A 17,991-nucleotide genomic window follows, 5' to 3' on the forward strand; every position below is an offset into this window, starting at 1 on the left:
TGCCCTCTTCCCCACCCTCCCCAGTTTCCACTCCCCCCGCCCCACTTCGCCTGCCGCGGTTGGATCCGCGGCCTGCGTTGTAGCCGTCGCCGCGGTTCCTTGGAAGCAGAAACTCCCCTCCCCTCCCCGCCCCCCCGGTCCCAGTCCCCGTCCAGCCGGTGAGTCTGAGGTCGTTGCCGCGCCGCGTCCCCTGTTCCTGGGCGCGGCACAAGGGGTCTCCGTGCCTTGATGTGGGGGTGGGGAAGGAAGTGACCAGGTCCGGGACCGAAGGAAGGAGGGGGTGGTCTGAAGGATGGAGGCGGGATAAGGAGACTCCCGTGAAAGGGACCTAACTGCCATCCCCAGACTTTGAGAAAAAGAGGAGCTTAGCTCTTGCCTGGAAAGAAACTTCGGAAACCTTGGGAATGGGGCCGGGGACAAACGGAGACTTGCGGGGGTAGGGAATCTGAGCCGCAGGCCCTGCTGGAGTTGACATAGAGGAGAGAGGGGCCTGGCCTTGGGGAGCGTTAGGGATGTGGATAGGACTAATGGGTCAAGACCTGCCGGTTACACACAAGTGTTGGGACCCCAGAGAATTTCCTGTCTCTGAAAAAAGGGGTTGAGGTGTGAATAGGAGGAGCTGGAGAGAACTGCTCCAGTCTAGGATCCTTTAAGAAAGGGTGGCCCTAAATTCTTCTGTGGTTGGAGGGCAAAGTGTGGGAAGAGGGAGGATATCAGAGGCAGGGAGGAGAGCTTAGGCTGACACTCTTCTTTTTCTAGCTGAAGTGAAGATGAGCAGCTCAGAGGAGGTGTCCTGGATTTCCTGGTTCTGTGGGCTCCGTGGCAATGAATTCTTCTGTGAAGTGAGTTCTTAACCTCCTTGTCCCTTTCCACATATAATCTGGCCAGGCATTCTCTCGCATAGTATATATTCAGTTTCTAGATACTTGTTTTACAGTCTTCCGTAAAAACCCTTTCACGTTAAGAAAGAGTCTCCTTAGTAATTCTCTCACTAACTCATACTGAAGGCAAGACTGGGCCTCAGGTTGACCCTGCCACCCTCCAGCAATGTAATGTTGGACTCATCAACCCATGTTTTTATTACCACAGTGCTACCGGTAGCACCTGTTTCTGGTAGCTATTAGGAGAATTAAGACACCTCACGTTAAAATGTTTTGTAACGTGCAGAGCTGTGTGTTAACATAAGGGATTGTGAGCGCCTTCAGAACCCAAGCTGTTCAGCCTCCACCTTCCTCAGCAAGCCAGCTGCCCCTAAGGAGAGGCCAAAACTGACTCTTAGAGATGGGAAGCAGGAATGGGGACAGGATTTTTTTTTTTTTTTTTTTTTTTGGAGGCGGGGGTTGAATCAAAGCTGCAGCTGCTGGCCTATGCCCCAGCCACAGCAACCTGGGGATCCAAGGATACTAGTCAGGTTCATTACCGCTCAGCCACGACAGGAACTCTTTTTGCAGGGGGAGGGCTGGAGGCGTCCCACAGCATACAGGAGTTCCTGGGCCAAAGATATTGAACCAGTGCCACAACTATAACAGTGCCAGATCCTTAACCAGGCAATTCTAGAACAAGGATCTTTTTTTTTTTTTTTTTTTTTTTTTTGTCTTTTCTAGGGCCACACCCGCGGCATATGGAGGTTCCCAGGCTAGGGGTCCAATCAGAGCCATAGCCACCGACCTGCACCACAGCCACAGTAACGGGAGATCCGAGCGGCGTCTGTGACCTACACCACAGCTCACGGCAACACCGGATCCTTAACCCACTGAGTGAGACCAGGGATTGAACCCGCAACCTCATGGTTCTTAGTTGGATTTGCTAACCACTGAGCCACGATGGGAACTCCCTAGGACAGGGATCTTGAAATAAATGTCTTTCTAAGGAGAGGACTGCTATACTTGCTTATCCTTAGAAAAGAAAAGCCAAGCTGTTAGGAGCAGGCAGTATATGTGAACTGAGAAAAGTGACTTATGTATTTCTGCAGAGCTGGGGGCAGAAGCAGTCGTGTCGAGGCTAAAGCACCAGTTAGAGCAACTTGCCTAGGTCAAAGCTGGGGATTCTGCTTTACTCTTGACTTCACGTCCTGACAGGTGGATGAAGACTACATCCAGGACAAATTCAATCTCACTGGACTCAACGAGCAGGTGCCTCATTATCGACAAGCCCTAGACATGATCTTGGACCTGGAACCTGGTGAGATACTCTCAGAATTGTTTTGTGTATATGTGGGTTTTTTGGTTTTTGTTTGTTTGCTTTTTAGGGCTGCACCTATGGCACATGGAGTTTCCCAGGTCTAGGGGTTGAGAATTGGAGCTGTAGCTGCTGGCCTACACCACAGCCATGTCGGATCCGAGCGTGTCTGCAACCTATATCACAGCTCATGGCAGCACCAGGTCCTTAACCCATTGAGTGAGGCCAGGGATTGAACCTGAGTCCTCATGGATGCTAGTCAGATTCGTTTCCACTGAGCCACAACGGGAAATCTGGTCTTTTTCTTTTCAACTGCTATTTGAATTTCTTTTTGGTTTTCTGGCTCTGTTAAGCCAGAGTCAGATTCAACTTCATCTTGGTAACCTACCTAACTCTTGCCAGGGGTGTCTTGTTCCCATACTCTGATCCTGTAACTCAGCATTATTCCATAATGCCAGTTTCCCCACACGTCTTATTTTCTGCCTCTCCCTTGCCTTGCCTCTTCCAAGCTCGGGTTCTGTCTTCTCTGTTGACATCTTTGCATTTATGTGTTTAGGAAGGAGCTGTGAGGGAGAGAAGGGAGCAGAGGCTGAGAGGGATGGAGAGAAGGCAGAGCTGCCTTGGGTTGGTGGGAGGATCAGAGGCCCAGGTTTCTGGGTCAGATGCCCAGGCGGTGGCTGGGGTGAGGCTCACCATAGGGTGCTGGACTAACTGAGTAGCCAGCAGCCCCTGGGGGTGGGGTGGGCAGGGCACCTAAAAGAGCTGTAAGACAAGTGGTTGCATTTGGCTGGGACCATGTTTCAGATGAGGAGCTGGAAGACAACCCCAACCAGAGTGACCTGATTGAGCAGGCAGCCGAAATGCTCTATGGATTGATCCACGCCCGCTATATCCTCACCAACCGTGGCATCGCCCAGATGGTGAGGCCTCTCGACTCCCACTTTACTCCTTCAGAGGCAGCAAGGGAAACAGAGTTTCCTGCAGCAAGAAGTCGCTTGTTCCAACCTTGGCAAGGAATCTAGCTGGAAAGAGGGAAAGAACCCCCAGAACCTGGGCCTAGGGATTAAGACCCGATCAAGGGTTGTGCCAAAGTGGTGTCTTCAGGGAGGGAAGGCGATGTGACCTTGAGCAGGCAGTTGTAGACTGCCTCTTCACCAGGAAACAAGCAGTGAATGACTGGTGGTCCGCAGCTTGCCCAACGAGGGGAAGGGAAGCAGAGGAATCTGCGGGCCACGTAAGCCAGAGAAGAGCCTCTGGACAGGGTGAGGCAGGAGGAGTTGGGGACAGAGTGACGTGGGTTGGGCCCAAAGGGGGTTGCCTCTTCTCTTCATGCCTCCCCACCAACCCCTTCCCGTTTTATTTGCTTCAGTTGGAAAAGTACCAGCAGGGAGACTTTGGCTACTGTCCCCGTGTGTACTGTGAGAACCAGCCAATGCTTCCCATCGGTGAGTGTTTGGGAAAGGGAGAGGAGGGCTGTGTAAAATGCAGGTCCTCTGGGAAGGAGTTGAGGCTCAGCAAGTTGGGGTCTGGGTCCAGGAGGGAGGTTGGGCAGGCTTGGGGTTAGGCGGCCCGCTGAGTCTAGCTGTCTCCCAGGCCTTTCGGACATCCCAGGCGAGGCCATGGTGAAGCTCTACTGCCCCAAGTGCATGGACGTGTACACGCCCAAGTCATCGAGGCACCACCACACGGATGGCGCCTACTTCGGCACCGGTTTCCCTCACATGCTCTTCATGGTGCACCCCGAGTACCGGCCCAAACGGCCTGCCAACCAGTTTGTGCCCAGGTGGGGAACGGGGACACAGTCACCAAGGGTCAAAGGAAAGCCTCCCCCCCACACCCCCATTAAGAAGAGAGGACAAGGACAGGGCATGGTCCTTTCTTGAGACCTACTTCTCCCAACCCAGGGCTGTTCCCTGATGAGTGACCTTGGGAAAGTTAATTGTCTGTGCCTCAGTTCTCTTATCCATGAAATGGGGGCGGTGGCAGTATTTGCCTAATAGCATATTTTTAAACATGTGAACTGTTTAGAATAACATTTGTCTCTTGAAGTAGCGTTTAAATGAGAGCTGTCCTTGTCACCATCTTGGGTGCTCAACCTTCTGCCAAGAAATCCTCAGAGCCGCAGTTCAAGTGTGGTTTATCTTGCTAGAGTATCACTTTTATTCTGGTATAAGGAAGGAAAGTTGAGTTTTACATTGAAACAATTACTGAGGTGCAAGCACGTCCACACATGGGTGTATCCTAGAATATGAGTTTTAGTGGATATTTTAAATGTATTTCCAAATGGTCTTGAGGGAAGAAGTTTGGGAAGCATTGCCCTTAAGCACTGAGGAGGCCCATGGGGGAGCTGGGGTGGGGAGGTGGGAATTCAGGCAGGACCAGGATGGGGCTCACCCTGCTGCCCCTTTGACCTCTGCCCCAACCCAGGCTCTACGGTTTCAAGATCCATCCAATGGCCTACCAGCTGCAGCTCCAAGCCGCCAGCAACTTCAAGAGCCCGGTCAAGACAATTCGCTGATTCCCCATCCCACCCGTCCCTCAGTCTTTGACACTTTCGTTCTTTCGCTGCCACCCTTTCAGGAACCCTCTATGGTTTTTAGTTTAAATTAAAGGAGTCGTTATTGTGGTGGGAACATGAAATAAAGTGTAAGAAAAGGCCATAGGCTGGTTTGCTGGTGCTTGGGGTTGGGGAAGGGAGGGTAATGGTGTGTTGGACCCTAGGAGCCCTCCTGGCCCAGCCCCTCCTCCTCAAGATGAAAACCAACTCAGATTTGTGCCCAGTGGATTTGGGGGATTTTTGACCGCACCTGTGGCGTGGAAGTTCCCGGGCCAGGGATCGAACCCACGCCACAGCAATGCCAGATCCTTAACACACTCTGCCATAAAGGAACATCCTGGGTGGTGTTTTTAGTGGTAGAGCAGAGTTCCTAGGGCTGGGTGTGGGGATGTGTCAAGGTCACAAGGAAAAGACAGAAAAATCAAGTTTCACAGACTAGAAAACTGTTCTTTTGGGACCATGCATGGTGGTGTTTATACTCCAGTGGATGTAATCAGCAACACTTCTGAGGTCAGGTCTTACAGGGAAAGCTGTTCCCAGATAAACAGAACTGTAAGGGGTGGGGAGAGGGACAAGGTCCAGGAGTTCCTTTTGGTGTCTGTCTGCCCTCTGCTGGGGAAGCTGAGACAGTGCTCATCTCAGAAGGATGTGGTCACTGGTTTCCTGGCTGGCTTCTCCCAGCATAATAGGGGAGGATAGCAAGTAGTGCCAGAGGCGGCAACTAATCCATGGGCCTTTGAGGGGTGTGCGGGACAAAGGTAGGCTGCTGGATTGGGGCCTAAGTATTGCCCCTGTCTAGGCTACTGCTCCCACATACAGGAACCAGACCTGGTGGGTGAGGACATGTCGTCCCTCCTGACTAGTTAATAGCTTCCTTCCTCAGACAGGAATATAGCTCTACCTACAGCAGCTCCTGCCCAGACTCTGCCTGTCAAAACCACCTGCAGCTCAGGCTAAGGAGCATGGTCCCAGGAAGGTGGAGTTTCAGGGTGCCCCTCAGGGATCACCCCTCTCCCCCGAATTCCATGGTGAAGGCTCACGTGCTCGTAGGTATGCTGTTTGTGGTGGGCTTTGCAGAGGGAAAGGGTAAGTGGGGCCCAGGGGCAGGGAGGGAGGGCTGTGGCTCTGGATGGAGGCCAGGGAGCTTGGAGTGGGCCGACATCCCCATCGCTTCTGTCTTCTGCTTCCCCAGCTCCTGTTCCTGAAGTCCGGACCTGCCATCTCTGCCTCTTAGAAGACCCTTTGGTAGGATGCATCTCAGGCTCGGAGAAGTGCACTGTCAGCAGCTCGTCCCCCTGCATGGTGATCACCATCTATTATGGTGAGTTAGGTCCCAGGATGGGGTTGCCTACCAGCCGGACAGTCTGTCGCTTGGTCTTCTCTCGTAGATGAGGGCTGCTTGGGGCCTGGGCTCTAGGAAGATGGAGGGGCCTGGCAGGGGAGGGGTCCGAGGTTCTGAGGAGCCAGCCAAGCTGACTTTCCTGGCCCTTGCTGAAGGAGTCTGGGATGGGAATTGGATCTGGCTGAGGGATGAGGAGAGTCTGCGAAAGGGGTGCCAGCTTTGGGGACTATGGGACACAGCAGGATTATTAGCCGTCCCCTTTCCTCCAGATGTCAGGGTTCGCTTCTTCATCCGAGGCTGTGGACAGTACAATTCTTTCCGCTGCCAAGAAAAACGCAGCACCTACGTCCCAGAGTACTGGTACCAGGCTGAATGCTGCCAGTACGATTACTGCAACGCCTGGGCCAGCCCGCAGCTCCAGAGCGCCCTCCCTGGGTTCTCTGATGAGTCCCTGGCCCTGCCCCTCTCTGCGTCCCAGATCCAGTGGTTCTACCAAGCCCTGAACCTCTCACTGCCCCTCCCCAGCTTCCATGCTGGGAAGGCACCCGAAGGCCCAGCCCCCCAGGCTGCCCTGCCCCTGAACCTGAGCTTGCCCATTGCTGAGCTGCGTCGCATATACTTGTTCCTCAATCGTTCAGGACTTCTGGTTCTTCCCCAGGTTGGGCCCTAACATCTCATCCTTCCCGGATCCCACTCTGGTCCAGCGACTCCCCTAAGACCCCAGCATTCTGCACTGCCCTCTCAGAACTCCCCCGCTCTGCTCTGAGTCCTCAGGCCTCCTTTTTGTACCTCCGTGGTCTGTATGGTTTTGGTTTAGTTTTCCTCCCCAGAAAGCGGTTGGCACTGCACCTAGTGCCCTTTGTCCACCTAGAAAATAATCTCACATGTGAATTCTTCCTAGGTGGACTCTGGAAACATGCAGTGGCTTCCTCACCCCTTTCCCGCCATCTGAGTGTTCCATTATCCCCCCCCATCTTCTGATCCCTCTCAGTCTGGCCACTTCCTTTCCTCCACCTGTCTCCAAAACCTTGTGCCGGACTGAACTTGCACCAAGGAGGGTGAGAGGTGGACTCTGCAAATTCCCGATGGGGCACTCTGGTGTTCCTACCTGCCTGTCTCACCTCCCTCGTGCCCACCTGGTCTCCTGCTGCCTCCTCTCATCTCCATCTCTGGCTTCCTCAGCCCCAGTTCATGTCCCTGAGGCCTGACACCCACTTCCACAGGTTCCCAGGGAGAGGAGAGGGGCTGTCCTGGCTCCACACCCCTCAGTTTCCCTTCACAATAAATGAACTGGGCTAAGTCTGTGTCACAGTGTTTATGGGGTCAGACTCAGGTGTGGGCAAGTGTCGATGGGTTAAAGGAAGTTACCTGGGCGTGGGGTTGAAACAGGGTTGCAGAGCCCTGCCCACTTCACTTAGCCTTTGTGGCTTCCTCGTAGCCTCTTCCAAACAGCCTGCATCCATCCCTCCCTCTGCTCAGCTAGAGGTCAGAGTGAGGATTCTGACTCCTCCCAATGTTTTTGTTTTGTTTGTCTTTTTGCCTTTTTCTAGGGCCACTTCCCTTGGCATATAGAGATTCCCAGGCTAGGGGTCGAATCAGAGCTGTAGCCACTGGCCTACACCAGAGCCATAGCTACATGGGATCTGAGCCGTGTCTGCGATCTACACCACAGCTCACGGCAATGCCAGATCGTTAACCCACTGAGCAAGGGCAGAGATCGAACCCGCAACCTCATGGTTCCTAGTCGGATTCGTTAACCACTGCGCCACGACGGGAACTCCACTCCTCCCAATGTTAAAGCTACCTACAGATCCGAGAAAGGGCATTCCCGCTGGGGCACAGCAGTAACAAATCTGACTAGTATACGTGATGTGAGTTCAATCCCTGGCCTCGCTCAGTGGGTTAAGGGTCTGGCATTGCCATGAGCTGTGGTGTAGGTCATAGCAGCTCGGATTCTGTGTGGCTGTGGCTGTGGCTGGTAGCTGGTAGCTGTAGCTCCAGTTCGACCCCTATGCTTCTGGCACAGCCCTAAAAAGCAAAAAAAAAAAAAAAAACCTAGAATGTTAAACCCTGGTAATGTCAGGTTTTCCCGTATAAGAGAGGAGGGAAAACTCAACCACAAGAACTTGAGAGCACACCAGAGTGCCTGAGTCTGCATCTCAAGAGTCACCTGGGAGTTCCCATCGTGGCGTAGTGGTTAACGAATCCGACTAGGAGCCATGAGGTTGCAGGTTCAGTCCCTGCCCTTGCTTAGTGGATTAATGATCCCGCATTGCCATGAGCTGTGGCGTAGGTTGCAGATGTGGCTCAGATCTAGCATTGCTGTGGCTCTGGTGCAGGCCGGCAGCTACAGCTCCGATTCGACCCCTAGCCTGGGAACCTCCATATGCGGTGGGAGCGGCCCAAGAAATAGCAAAAAGACAAAAAATAAATAAATAAAGAGTCACCTGGAGCTGAGGCATCAGTTCTTTTCAGGGTCCTGGCACCCAGAATGGCCATGGGTGGGGGAGGGGAGTACGGAGCACATGGGTGGGGCTGCAGTGGTCACATCTGTCGTTTTAATGTTTACACACTGCTCCGAGCCAGGCCGGATATTAAGTACCAGGACTTGCAGAGGAGTACAGCCAGGTGTTTGCCCTTCCAAATCTCGCAGCCCAGTCTGGGACTCTGCAACCTTTTCCTGAAAAGTCATGCAGCTTTGTGGCTGGGAGGCCCAGTCCAAGCTCCTCTGCCACTTGGGTAAGATGGTCTCTGCCTCACTTTGGTCATCTGCCACGTAGGGTTATAGTGTCTCAGGATTGAGAGACTGCATGTAAACGTGTGCATGCACACAAGTTAGGGCTTAAAAGTAGACACGCCTTATAACAAATGATCCCAGCCTTTTTTTTTTTTTTTTTTTTTTTTTTGCTTTTTAGGGCTGTGCCCGGAGCATATGGAGGTTCCCAGGCTAGGGGTCTAATTGGAGCTGCAGCTGCTGGCCTATGCCACAGCCATAACTCGGGATCTGAGCCGCATCTGTGACCTGCACCACAGCTCACCGCAAGGCCAGATCCTTAACTCACTGATCGAGATCAGGGGTCAAACCTGTATTCTCATGCATATTAGTTGGATTTGTTTCCACTGCGCCACAATGGGAATTCCCACAGCCTTGTAAATTAACTATACTTAAATAAAACTTTTTTAAAAAGGACATGACTTAGAGACACACAGATTTTGGCCTGTTTGGTTTTAAAGCTTTTTGGCCATACCGAAGTTTGCACCCCTTAAGGTGGGTTTTTGTAAACTACACACCCGTGTTACCACTCCCCAAGTCAGCATAAAGGTCTTTATCAGCCCCCAAAACCACCTTCATGCATGCTTCTAGACCTGCCCTCTCCACCCATAGGAGTAGCTGCTGTCCTAAGTCACAGCACCTTACGTGAATTTTGTCTGTGAACTTGATAGAAGTGACGTCATGCAGCATATACTCTACACTACATATACATACACTCTACTGTAAACAGATTTTTGCAGCCCCTTCAGTAGGCCTGTTCTCTGGGGGGAGTTAGCAGTGTTTATTTTTAGGTCAGTAAACAGGTGGAGGTACAAAGAGGTACAAACCGCTATGTCCCCCATCTTGCCAGCCCACTTCCTGACCTATAACTTCAGTTAAGACAAAGGCCTGGGTTTATACAGCTCCAGCAAGTCTAACTGGGAGACACCTTCAGAGGCTGAGGAACCCAAGGCTCAAAACTGATTGACTGACTGTGGTCCTGGAAAAGGGAAGCCCAGGATCTGAGAGGCCAGGGCTCCACTGGGTCTCAGGTCTCTCTGCAGAGCTCCTTCCTTACCCTCTCCTCCCGGACCTGGTTCTTTCACAGCTCCGCTCCCAGCCCCACACCCCATGGACCTCCCTGCTGCTCTCCACCAGCTGGGTCTGACAGCACTTCTGTCTTCACTGCAGGACCACGTCCAGTTCCTCTTCACCTCTTCACACCCAGAGTCCAGTCTAACAACAGCAGGGCAGGAGCAGAGCCTCGCAGAGCTGGGAGCCTTTACCTGCCCCCATGATGGGGCAGTCAGGCAGTACCACCTCCCCCAGCCTCCGTCCCCCAGAGGAGAGAGAGAGAGAGACCAAGTAGTGTGTACATCCGTTTATTTTGGAGGAACATCCAGGGATGTGGGGCGAGAGAGGCCTGCAGTGGGAAAAGGAGACGCAAAGCAGGGCGAAGGGGCAGCCTTGAGGCAGGAGCAGACAGGAGGAAAGACGGAGCAAAACTCCAGAGATCTCTGGGGAAGGGGCAGAGGGGGGATGGGGTGTTGAGGGGCGTCCACCAAGCATCAGATGGGCTCGGGCCCAAAAGTGCCACTGAGGTGCCCGGAGGGCCACTGGGTGTTGTTTTGGCTGCTCCCAGGTGGAAATCAGGAGGATGGCTGGAAATTGGCAGGATTTTACTCCAGAGGTCTCTGCAGATGTTCTAAGGCATATATGACACTCTGTTCTTAGGGTTGTTGCAGAAATCCCGGAAGCAGCATTTCGAGAACACCCAGAAGCCCAGTACTGGTGAAGTGTGGGTGTAGGAGCAATCGCTCATCTGCTCCCTCGTGCGGCAGTCACTCACCATGACGTTGGAACCACTGTCTGGGGAGGAACGGCAGCCATCAGGGACACAGAGGTCCCAGGCAAAGGCCTGAACCCTCCCATTCTCTCACGCCACATGGACCCACCATCCCTGGCCCCACAGCCTTCCCTGGGCCCCCAGAATGCAGAGTCCTGGAACTGGGCAGGGACCAGGAGTCACCAGCCATGAATGAACTCTTCAGAAGTTGCCCCTGGAAGGTTGGTGGGAAAGAGCCATATGGAAATACAGAAACAGTTGGAACAGTTGGGGTGAGCTGGGACTTGAGCAGAGTGAGGCGAAACAGCACCGGGGGTGGGACCATTTGAGAAAAAGTTGGGCGATGTATTTATTGGAGGTCGGATTGCAGACAGGAGGTGTCTTGTTTATTTTATGGATCAAACGTGAGAGAAGATGCTATCTCTGCTGCTATTACACATGTTAGATGGGGCAATCTTTGTGCCCATATACGGGGATGTTCCCTGCTGCCCTGCTTAAGAGACTGAAAACTTGGAAGCAACCTAAAGGTCCAGCAGTAGGAGGATGAGTAAATCACTCCGACGTGTCCCTGCTGGGGAGAACTACCCAGTGGGTCAGTAGGATGAGGACGCTGGTTAGAAACTGCTACAGAGGCACCAAGTTCCTGCAACTGCAGTTTTAAAAAGAACAGGGTTTGCAGTAGTATGCTCCTGTTTGTGGAGAGGAAAAAACGGCAAAATGGAGTAAACAGCCTATTTGTAGAGGGTGGGATGTGATCACAGAAAGGTCAATAAAGGCAATTTTAAAAGTAGTTTTATGTGGAGTTCCTGTCGTGGCGCAGTGGTGAACGAATCCAACTAGGAACCATGAGATTTCGGGGTTCGGTCCCTGCCCTTGCTCAGTGGGTTAATAATCCGGCGTTGCCATGAGCTGTGGTGTAGGTTGCAGACTCGGCTCGGATCCCGCGTTGCTGTAGCTCTGGCGTAGGCCGGGGGCTACAGCTCCGATTGGACCTCTAGGCTGGGAACCTCCATATGCCTCGGGAGCGGCCCAAAGAAATAGCAAAAAGACAAAAAAAAAAAAAAAAAAAAAAAAAGTAGTTTTATGTTGTTCATGCCTGAGGGCTGGGTGGATTGGGCCAGGAGTGGAAAGGAGTCTTTTCTTTGATAGCCTTGAATACTCTCTGATCTGGAACCACTCTAAGCACCAGCTGTTTAGAAAGTATAATGAAATGAAGGCAGCTTCATTCAGCAGTTGTTAAGAGCACCATCTCTGGAGCCACCAGGGATTGTGGCTCAGCCTCTAAGAGATTTGTGCAGGGTACTGGTCTCTGCACCTCCATTTCCTCATCTGTAAAATGGGGATAATGATGCCTACCTGAGAGGGTTGTAAATGCTTAGAACAGTGCCAGGCACTGAGTCTGTGTGTTATCTATTTATTCACTTGAAAAAGGTGAGGGATGATATGGGAGAGCAGGTACGAGGAACAAGGGAATGTGGTCAATTTCTGACAAGTTGAAAATGAGTGGAGATGCCCAAAGGGCAATTTGACCCAACCGTTTGGCATCACATTCAGATTTAGAAGGATGCGGTATGAGGTGGCAGGGTCAAGCCGAAGAAGCAGACCAAATCCGCCGGGAGAGTAAAGAGGAAGACAGCTAAGGACCAAACTTTGGTGAACATGAAACTGTTCAGGGTCAAGGACAATAAGGCAAAACTCAGTGAAGGAGACTGGGAAGAAGCAGTGGACGAGGTAGAAGGGTGATGCTGGCAGGCGGGGAGAAGGAAGCCCAAGGAAAGGCCAGTGGATCAGGCAATCTCCAGGGTCCCCTGCAAGGCTGGGTCCTACGAGGAGGGTGAGCCAAGGAGGGGTGGGGGTGCAAGTGGAGATGGGGCATGGCTCCAAAGGAGAGGAAGAGATAGTGATGGATCAGTGTCTTAGAGCTGTGGGAACCAGGCTTGGAGCGCAGCTTAGAAGGCTGGCGGAGGCTCAGCTCAGGAATGGACTGGGCCCAGGATGGAAGGGAGACAGCAGCTTACTGTTCTTTATGATCAGAGTCATGCAGCTGCTGCCCTTTGGGGTGAGGCAGATGTCAGATCCCAGAAGGCACCCCAACTCTTTGGTCTCCAGGAGGCATCGATAGCAGCTTAAGTACTTGGTTAACTGAATCGGATGAGGGGGTTCTGGATCATTATGATCAAACTCACCTAGAACACAGAGAAGCGCTGACCCTAAACCCACCTAATTTCCCGGCTGTCCGACCCCACCGTTCTCTCCTACCTCCCCATCTCAGAAAACCATAAAATCACCAATTCTTTACAACCATCCGGCTTAGGAGTTCCCACTGTGGCTCAGGGTAACGAACCTAACTAGTATCCGTGCAGACGTGGGTTCCATCCCTGGCCTCACTCAGTGGGTTAAGGATCTGGTGTTGCTGTGAGCTGCAGTATAGATTGCAGACATGGTTTGGGTCCAGCATGGCTGTGGCTGTGGTGTAGGCAGCAGCTGTAGCTCCTATTTGACCCTAGCCTGGGAACCTCCATATGCCACACCTGCGGCCCTGAAAAGAACAACAACAAAAAAATATGGCTTAACCTTTCATCAAAAGCTTTAGTTCTTATTTTAAAAAATCTCCGTTCTCTGCTCTTACACCTCCTGAAATGAGAAATTAATTAATTAATTAAACATTTATTTGAGGGACTAATGTGTCTACCAGCACTCTGTAAGTCTCTAAGTTCAAAGTTTAGGCCAAGGCAGCCTATTCCAAGTTTTGGCAGCCTTGTTAGGACAGTTCTTCCTCTGTGACTTGGTTTCATGGTCCCCCACCCCAGACAGTCTTTTGAATATGCTTTCTTTTCTTTTTTCTTTCATTTTTGGCTGCATCCATGGTATATGGAAGTTCCCAGGCTAGGGATTGACTCTGAACCACAGTTGCAGCAATGCTGGATAATTAACCTACTGTACCATAGTGGGAACTCCTGGAATATGCTTTCTTCATCTGTAATTAGCAGAAGTGAAAACATAAGAGTGCATCAGCACAAGACATGTAGACAGAGACTTCGAGTAGCCCAAAGCCATATTCTTTGAGGGGGTCCCACTGAACAGATTCTTTTTTTTTTTTTTTTTTTTTTTGTCTTTTTGCCTTTTCTAGGGCCGCACCAGCGGCATATGGAGGTTCCCAGGCTAGGGGTCTAATTGGAGCTGTGGCTGCTGGCCTACACCACAGCCACAGCCACAGCCACAGAAACGCTGGATCCGAGCCGCAACCTACACCACAGCTCACGGCAACGCTGGATCCTTAACCCACTGAGCAAAGCCAGGGACCGAATCTGCAACCTCATGGTTCCTAGTTGGATTCGTTGACCACTGAGCCACGACGGGAACTCTTGAACAGATTCATTTTTAATTTTGTTCACCTAAGCCCTTCACAAACACATGCCTGTTCATCTCCCTCCTCCTCCGGTCCCAGGCCCAGACCACTCGTTAACGTGTCCCCAGCAGAACCCTTGGTGTGAGGCTGATGATGAGCCAACACTTTGAATCTTGTTTCTGTGTAGATGGTGATTTGCAGCCAAGCGAGTTATCAGGCTGGATTCATCCTTGTTCTACGCTGGATCCTGGGGCTGTCATCTGGCGTGTTCCCCCAACCCTCCCTCTTCTGTATTGCCCTCGGATTCAAAGAGGTTCTCTTTAATATCTCCACTCAGGTGACTGCTATTAAGTGAGAAAACCCTCCAGTAATCACCTGAAATCTCTCTCAGAGTGAACATCAGCCCGTTATCAGTCCCCAGTCATTATCCCACCAAGCCCACCCACCCCATCTTTCCTCCTGCCTGGTTTACCTGAATGCCCTTGGCACATGTACCCAGACATCTGGTGTCTGTGGGTTTCTCTATCCAGCAGGCTAGGAGATCCTTCTGACCCCTTAGAGACACTTACCAAACACCAAGCTCATCATGACCTGCATTATTAAGAGGGCCAGGGCTTGGTGGAAGCCCATATTCCAGCTACTTGCAGGGCCTGCCATAAAATGCATGACTGCCCACCAGCCTCCAGTTTGGCCTTATATTGATGGAAGAGAAGTTGACCAAGAGGAAAGGGAGAGGCAACATCCTTTTGGGGCGGAATTCAGAGCTAGAACAGCCGGAGGGACAGAGTGTCCTCACCCACAGCCATTCTGGGGCCTAACATCCTGGCATGGGGACAAGGACCCAACAAAAAGAATGAGAAAAGAAACGTATTTCAGGAGTTCCCATCGTGGCAAAAAGAAAGGAAAGAAAGAGGAGTTCCCATCGTGGCGCAGTGGTTAACAAATCCAACTAGGAACCATGAGGTTGCGGGTTCGGTCCCTGCCCTTGCTCAGTGGGTTAAGGATCCGGCGTTGCCATGAGCTGTGGTGTAGTTTGCAGATGCGGCTCGGATCCCGCGTTGCTGTGGCTGTGGTGGTGTAGGCCGGTGGCTACAGCTCCAATTGGACCCCTAGCCTGGGAATCTCCATATGCCGCGGGAGTGGCCCAAAGAAATAGCAAAAAGACAAAAAAAAAAAAACAAAAAAAAAAACAAAAAAAAAAGAAGAAACGCATTTCGTATGAATTTAACAGACATTCATTGAATCACTGCATCAGATGTTGGGGATACAATATTGCACAAAGCCCCTATCGTCACGGAGCACACAGTTTAGTGCAGAAGACAAGTCAACAGACAGTGACGGGAGATGGGGGAGGAGGAAGCACCTGAGCTGTGGCTACTACAAACCAAAAGGATTTCAGCAGAGGAGTAACAGGTTCAGATTTCTGTTTGTAGATTTCTGAGGCCGGGAAACCAGTTAGGAAGCTATTCCCAAGTCCAGTCACAAGATGGCAGCCTGGTCTAACAGAAGAGAGGGAAGTTGAGCGGTGCAGGAATCTGAGCTACGTTTCCCAGGAAGACGGGACAGATTCAGACTGCTTGTGAGGTGAGGGAAGGGAGATAGGCTTTGCGAAAGGGAGTGATTGTGATACCATTTTCCAAAATGGGAAAGATGTGTCAGAAATCCAAAAGCGAGGACACCTGAGTCTCCAGGGACCGTATTAGCCCACTACGCCCTGTGGGTTCTGGGAAGCCAGAGCCTTTCCCTATGCCCCCGCTTTTCCGGGCCCGCCTCAGCTCAGCTGCAGGTCATTGGGTCCGATCTCCGGCGCCCACAGGCTCCGGCGCTGTGCGCTCGCTCTCCACGCCTGGCTGCACTTCAGAGTTTTTGGGAGGACGCGAGGGCGGCCGCCCGCCCAAGCTCAGCTCTTGGCCAGGCACTTGGGAAGAAACCCGGGCGTCCGGCCCCCGCTGCCACCCAGAGCACTGCACGGCTTCCCCGGAAGGTGGCACTATGGCGCCAACGTCCCTCCCAGTCCAGGATTCCGGAGACCTCACAGCAACCAATGAGCTGCCGCGGACGGGCTCCAGGCGCCCCATCCGTTTCTTCCGTCGGGGGCCTGCTGGCCCGACTCGCCTGCCCCGCGGGCGTCTCACCAGGTCAGTCTCCCTCTGGTGAGTGAGACCCACCCAGATTTTTACTTTAAGGGTCAGTAGGTCAGGGGAGGTCCCTGGCTCCCAGGAACGCGCCCCCCACCTGCCCCAGTTTCCGGTCTGGAGGTTTGGGGCGGGGTCTGGCGAGGTTTTCCTGCTAAAGTGCCAGACTCTCCGAGAATCTTTTTTCTGGTCTCGGGGTGCTGCGGTGGAAGATGGCAAGAAACGGACGGAGACACATGCCTAGTAAAACAGACGTGAACGAAGAAATACAGGAGGAAAACGTACGCCACTGCGCACGCCCCGAGAGCCTTGGGATGATAAAATAAGAGAATTATTGGAGAGAAAAGTCAGGGTAATGGAGAACTGGGGAGGAGCACCCGGCACCTACATAAATGTTTGCTGAGTGGGTGACAGAGTGATAGAAGAAAAGAAAAACAGCGGAGGCTGCTCTTGAGGCAAAGAGAGCAAAGAAAAGGCGGAACGGAATTTCACAGCGCTCTCTCTCTCTCTCTCTCTCTCATGTAACCGCCACGAAAAGGCTAAGGGGGTTATGGGTGGCTGAGGCTGGGCCTCCTGGTAGGGATCTCCCTGAGAAGTCTGGGAGGACTTGCAGTGGAGTTACAGCGACAGTGGGCCCAGACGGTAGCAGGAGGAAAGAGGCAAGTGGTTATTTTGGGGCTGCCCTACTTTAGAGGGGGCGTGGCCTTCGGGTCCTTAGTCCCGCCGCCCTTGTTCGTTTCGCTCCTCCCCTGTCCACGCCGCTGGGCGCGGCAGGTGCTCGGGGAGAGGTTCCAGAGTTTGTTGCCGGGGTAACGGGCCTGGCGGAGGCTTTCGGGGTGTGCCGGGGGGTGGGGGCATTGCAATAGTCGCCTTGGTGACAACAGCGGCTGACTAAATCCTTGCCGGGGAGGATTCGTATCCCCAGGGACAAGGGATGCCTGGGGGTTAAGGAGCCAAAAGACGAAACAAAGGAGGTCGGGCCTGAGGACCCAGCGCCACAATTCGGTGAAAGGATCTCGGGCCAACAAGGGGCGGGAACTAATAGATCGTGGCGAAAATCTGGAGAGGAGCTAGAGAGAGGATTTTTAATTCGAATATAAATGAATGAAACCATGAATGACTGAGTTCCCGAGGGAGCTGGGAAAGCTTGGTGGTTGATGGATGGATAGTTAGGGACCTGGCTATCTCGGACACCTGGACCCCCTCACTTTCTGGAGCCCTCCGCCCTCCGGGCCCCCCTTTACTTGTGACAGCTGTGCAGGAAACAAATGCCCCTCCCAGGAAGCAGAGCCAACCCTCAACCTAAACACACGGCTCAGAGCCTAGTCCAGAACCTCACCCTGGGAGCAGGGCAGAGTGGAGCCTGGGCCAAAGAGGGTAAGATAAAGGATGGTTTCCTGTCCGATTGCTAGCTCTCCTTTTCCCCAGCCTCTGGCCCCTCTCCCATTTGGCTCAGCAACTCTGGGATGCCTGGGTGTTCCGGCCTCACCTGGCCCCCAGTACAGCAAGATCCAGAGCCCCAGCAGATGCGGGGTCTGCACCTCAGCTGGTCTTCCCCTGAGACCCCTAGAACCCTGCTAAATAAGGTAGGAGTGGGCATCGGCCCATACTGGGCTGAGGGGTGCTGAAAACAAACACAGCTGCTGTGAGCCTTTTCAGGTGGGGAGTAATCTGAGGGTGTAGACTGAGGCCCCTTGGGTGGGTGGTACAGAATTCAAATGCTGAGCCTCACCTCTCCCCACCCATTTCAAGTCTCCAAGGGCCCTTCCCGACATCCATTGTTCTGTGTAGTAAGTGCAGGAAGAGGAGGGAGGGGGAAGTGGGGGGAGGGG

The 17,991-nt window shown here is 52.7% G+C and overlaps 2 protein-coding genes and 1 long non-coding RNA gene across 5 annotated transcripts; 2 read left to right on the forward strand and 1 right to left on the reverse strand.

The window, feature by feature from the left end:
• CSNK2B (casein kinase 2 beta) lies at window positions 150-6,870 on the forward strand. 3 transcript variants are annotated; one of them, NM_001145377.2, is made up of 7 exons: window positions 150-158; window positions 760-842; window positions 2,079-2,181; window positions 2,983-3,098; window positions 3,548-3,623; window positions 3,772-3,961; window positions 4,606-4,838. In NM_001145377.2, exons 2-7 carry the CDS (start codon window positions 771-773, stop codon window positions 4,694-4,696), a joined length of 648 nt encoding a protein of 215 aa, NP_001138849.1. In that variant the 5' UTR covers window positions 150-158; window positions 760-770; the 3' UTR covers window positions 4,697-4,838. The 3 variants fall into 3 exon arrangements, with proteins under 3 accessions (NP_001138849.1, XP_005665847.1, XP_001926342.2); XM_005665790.1 differs by lacking the exon at window positions 150-158 and adding an exon at window positions 255-436; XM_001926307.4 differs by lacking the exons at window positions 150-158; window positions 760-842; window positions 2,079-2,181; ... (1 more) ...; window positions 3,548-3,623; window positions 3,772-3,961 and adding exons at window positions 5,928-6,056; window positions 6,347-6,870 and having other exon boundaries at window positions 4,725-5,821.
• On the forward strand, window positions 9,145-11,465 carry LOC106504367. The gene is made up of 2 exons (XR_001297785.2): window positions 9,145-10,197; window positions 10,564-11,465. It is a non-coding gene; the product is annotated as an uncharacterized LOC106504367 (long non-coding RNA).
• Window positions 10,116-14,923, reverse strand: LY6G5C (lymphocyte antigen 6 family member G5C). Its single transcript, XM_003128309.4, has 3 exons — window positions 14,594-14,923; window positions 12,694-12,861; window positions 10,116-10,698 (listed from the first exon to the last, which is right to left on the reverse strand). Exons 1-3 carry the CDS (start codon window positions 14,688-14,690, stop codon window positions 10,535-10,537), a joined length of 429 nt encoding a protein of 142 aa, XP_003128357.1. The 5' UTR covers window positions 14,691-14,923; the 3' UTR covers window positions 10,116-10,534.

This window comes from Sus scrofa, chromosome 7, assembly GCF_000003025.6.
Source record: "Sus scrofa isolate TJ Tabasco breed Duroc chromosome 7, Sscrofa11.1, whole genome shotgun sequence".
In the NCBI taxonomy this organism is placed as follows: Eukaryota; Metazoa; Chordata; class Mammalia; order Artiodactyla; family Suidae; genus Sus; species Sus scrofa.

Coding starts and splice junctions, on each gene's coding strand:
- CSNK2B (XM_001926307.4), top strand. CDS start 5,698: ATGGTCCCAGGAAGGTGGAGTTTCAGGGTGCCCCTCAGGGATCACCCC. Junction 5,822..5,927: donor GGGCTTTGCAGAGGGAAAGG/GTAAGTGGGGCC, acceptor CTGCTTCCCCAG/CTCCTGTTCCTGAAGTCCGG. Junction 6,057..6,346: donor GGTGATCACCATCTATTATG/GTGAGTTAGGTC, acceptor CCTTTCCTCCAG/ATGTCAGGGTTCGCTTCTTC.
- LY6G5C (XM_003128309.4), bottom strand. CDS start 14,690: ATGCATTTTATGGCAGGCCCTGCAAGTAGCTGGAATATGGGCTTCCAC. Junction 12,862..14,593: donor CATGATGAGCTTGGTGTTTG/GTAAGTGTCTCT, acceptor TCTGTGTTCTAG/GTGAGTTTGATCATAATGAT. Junction 10,699..12,693: donor GACTCTGATCATAAAGAACA/GTAAGCTGCTGT, acceptor GTTCCTCCCCAG/ACAGTGGTTCCAACGTCATG.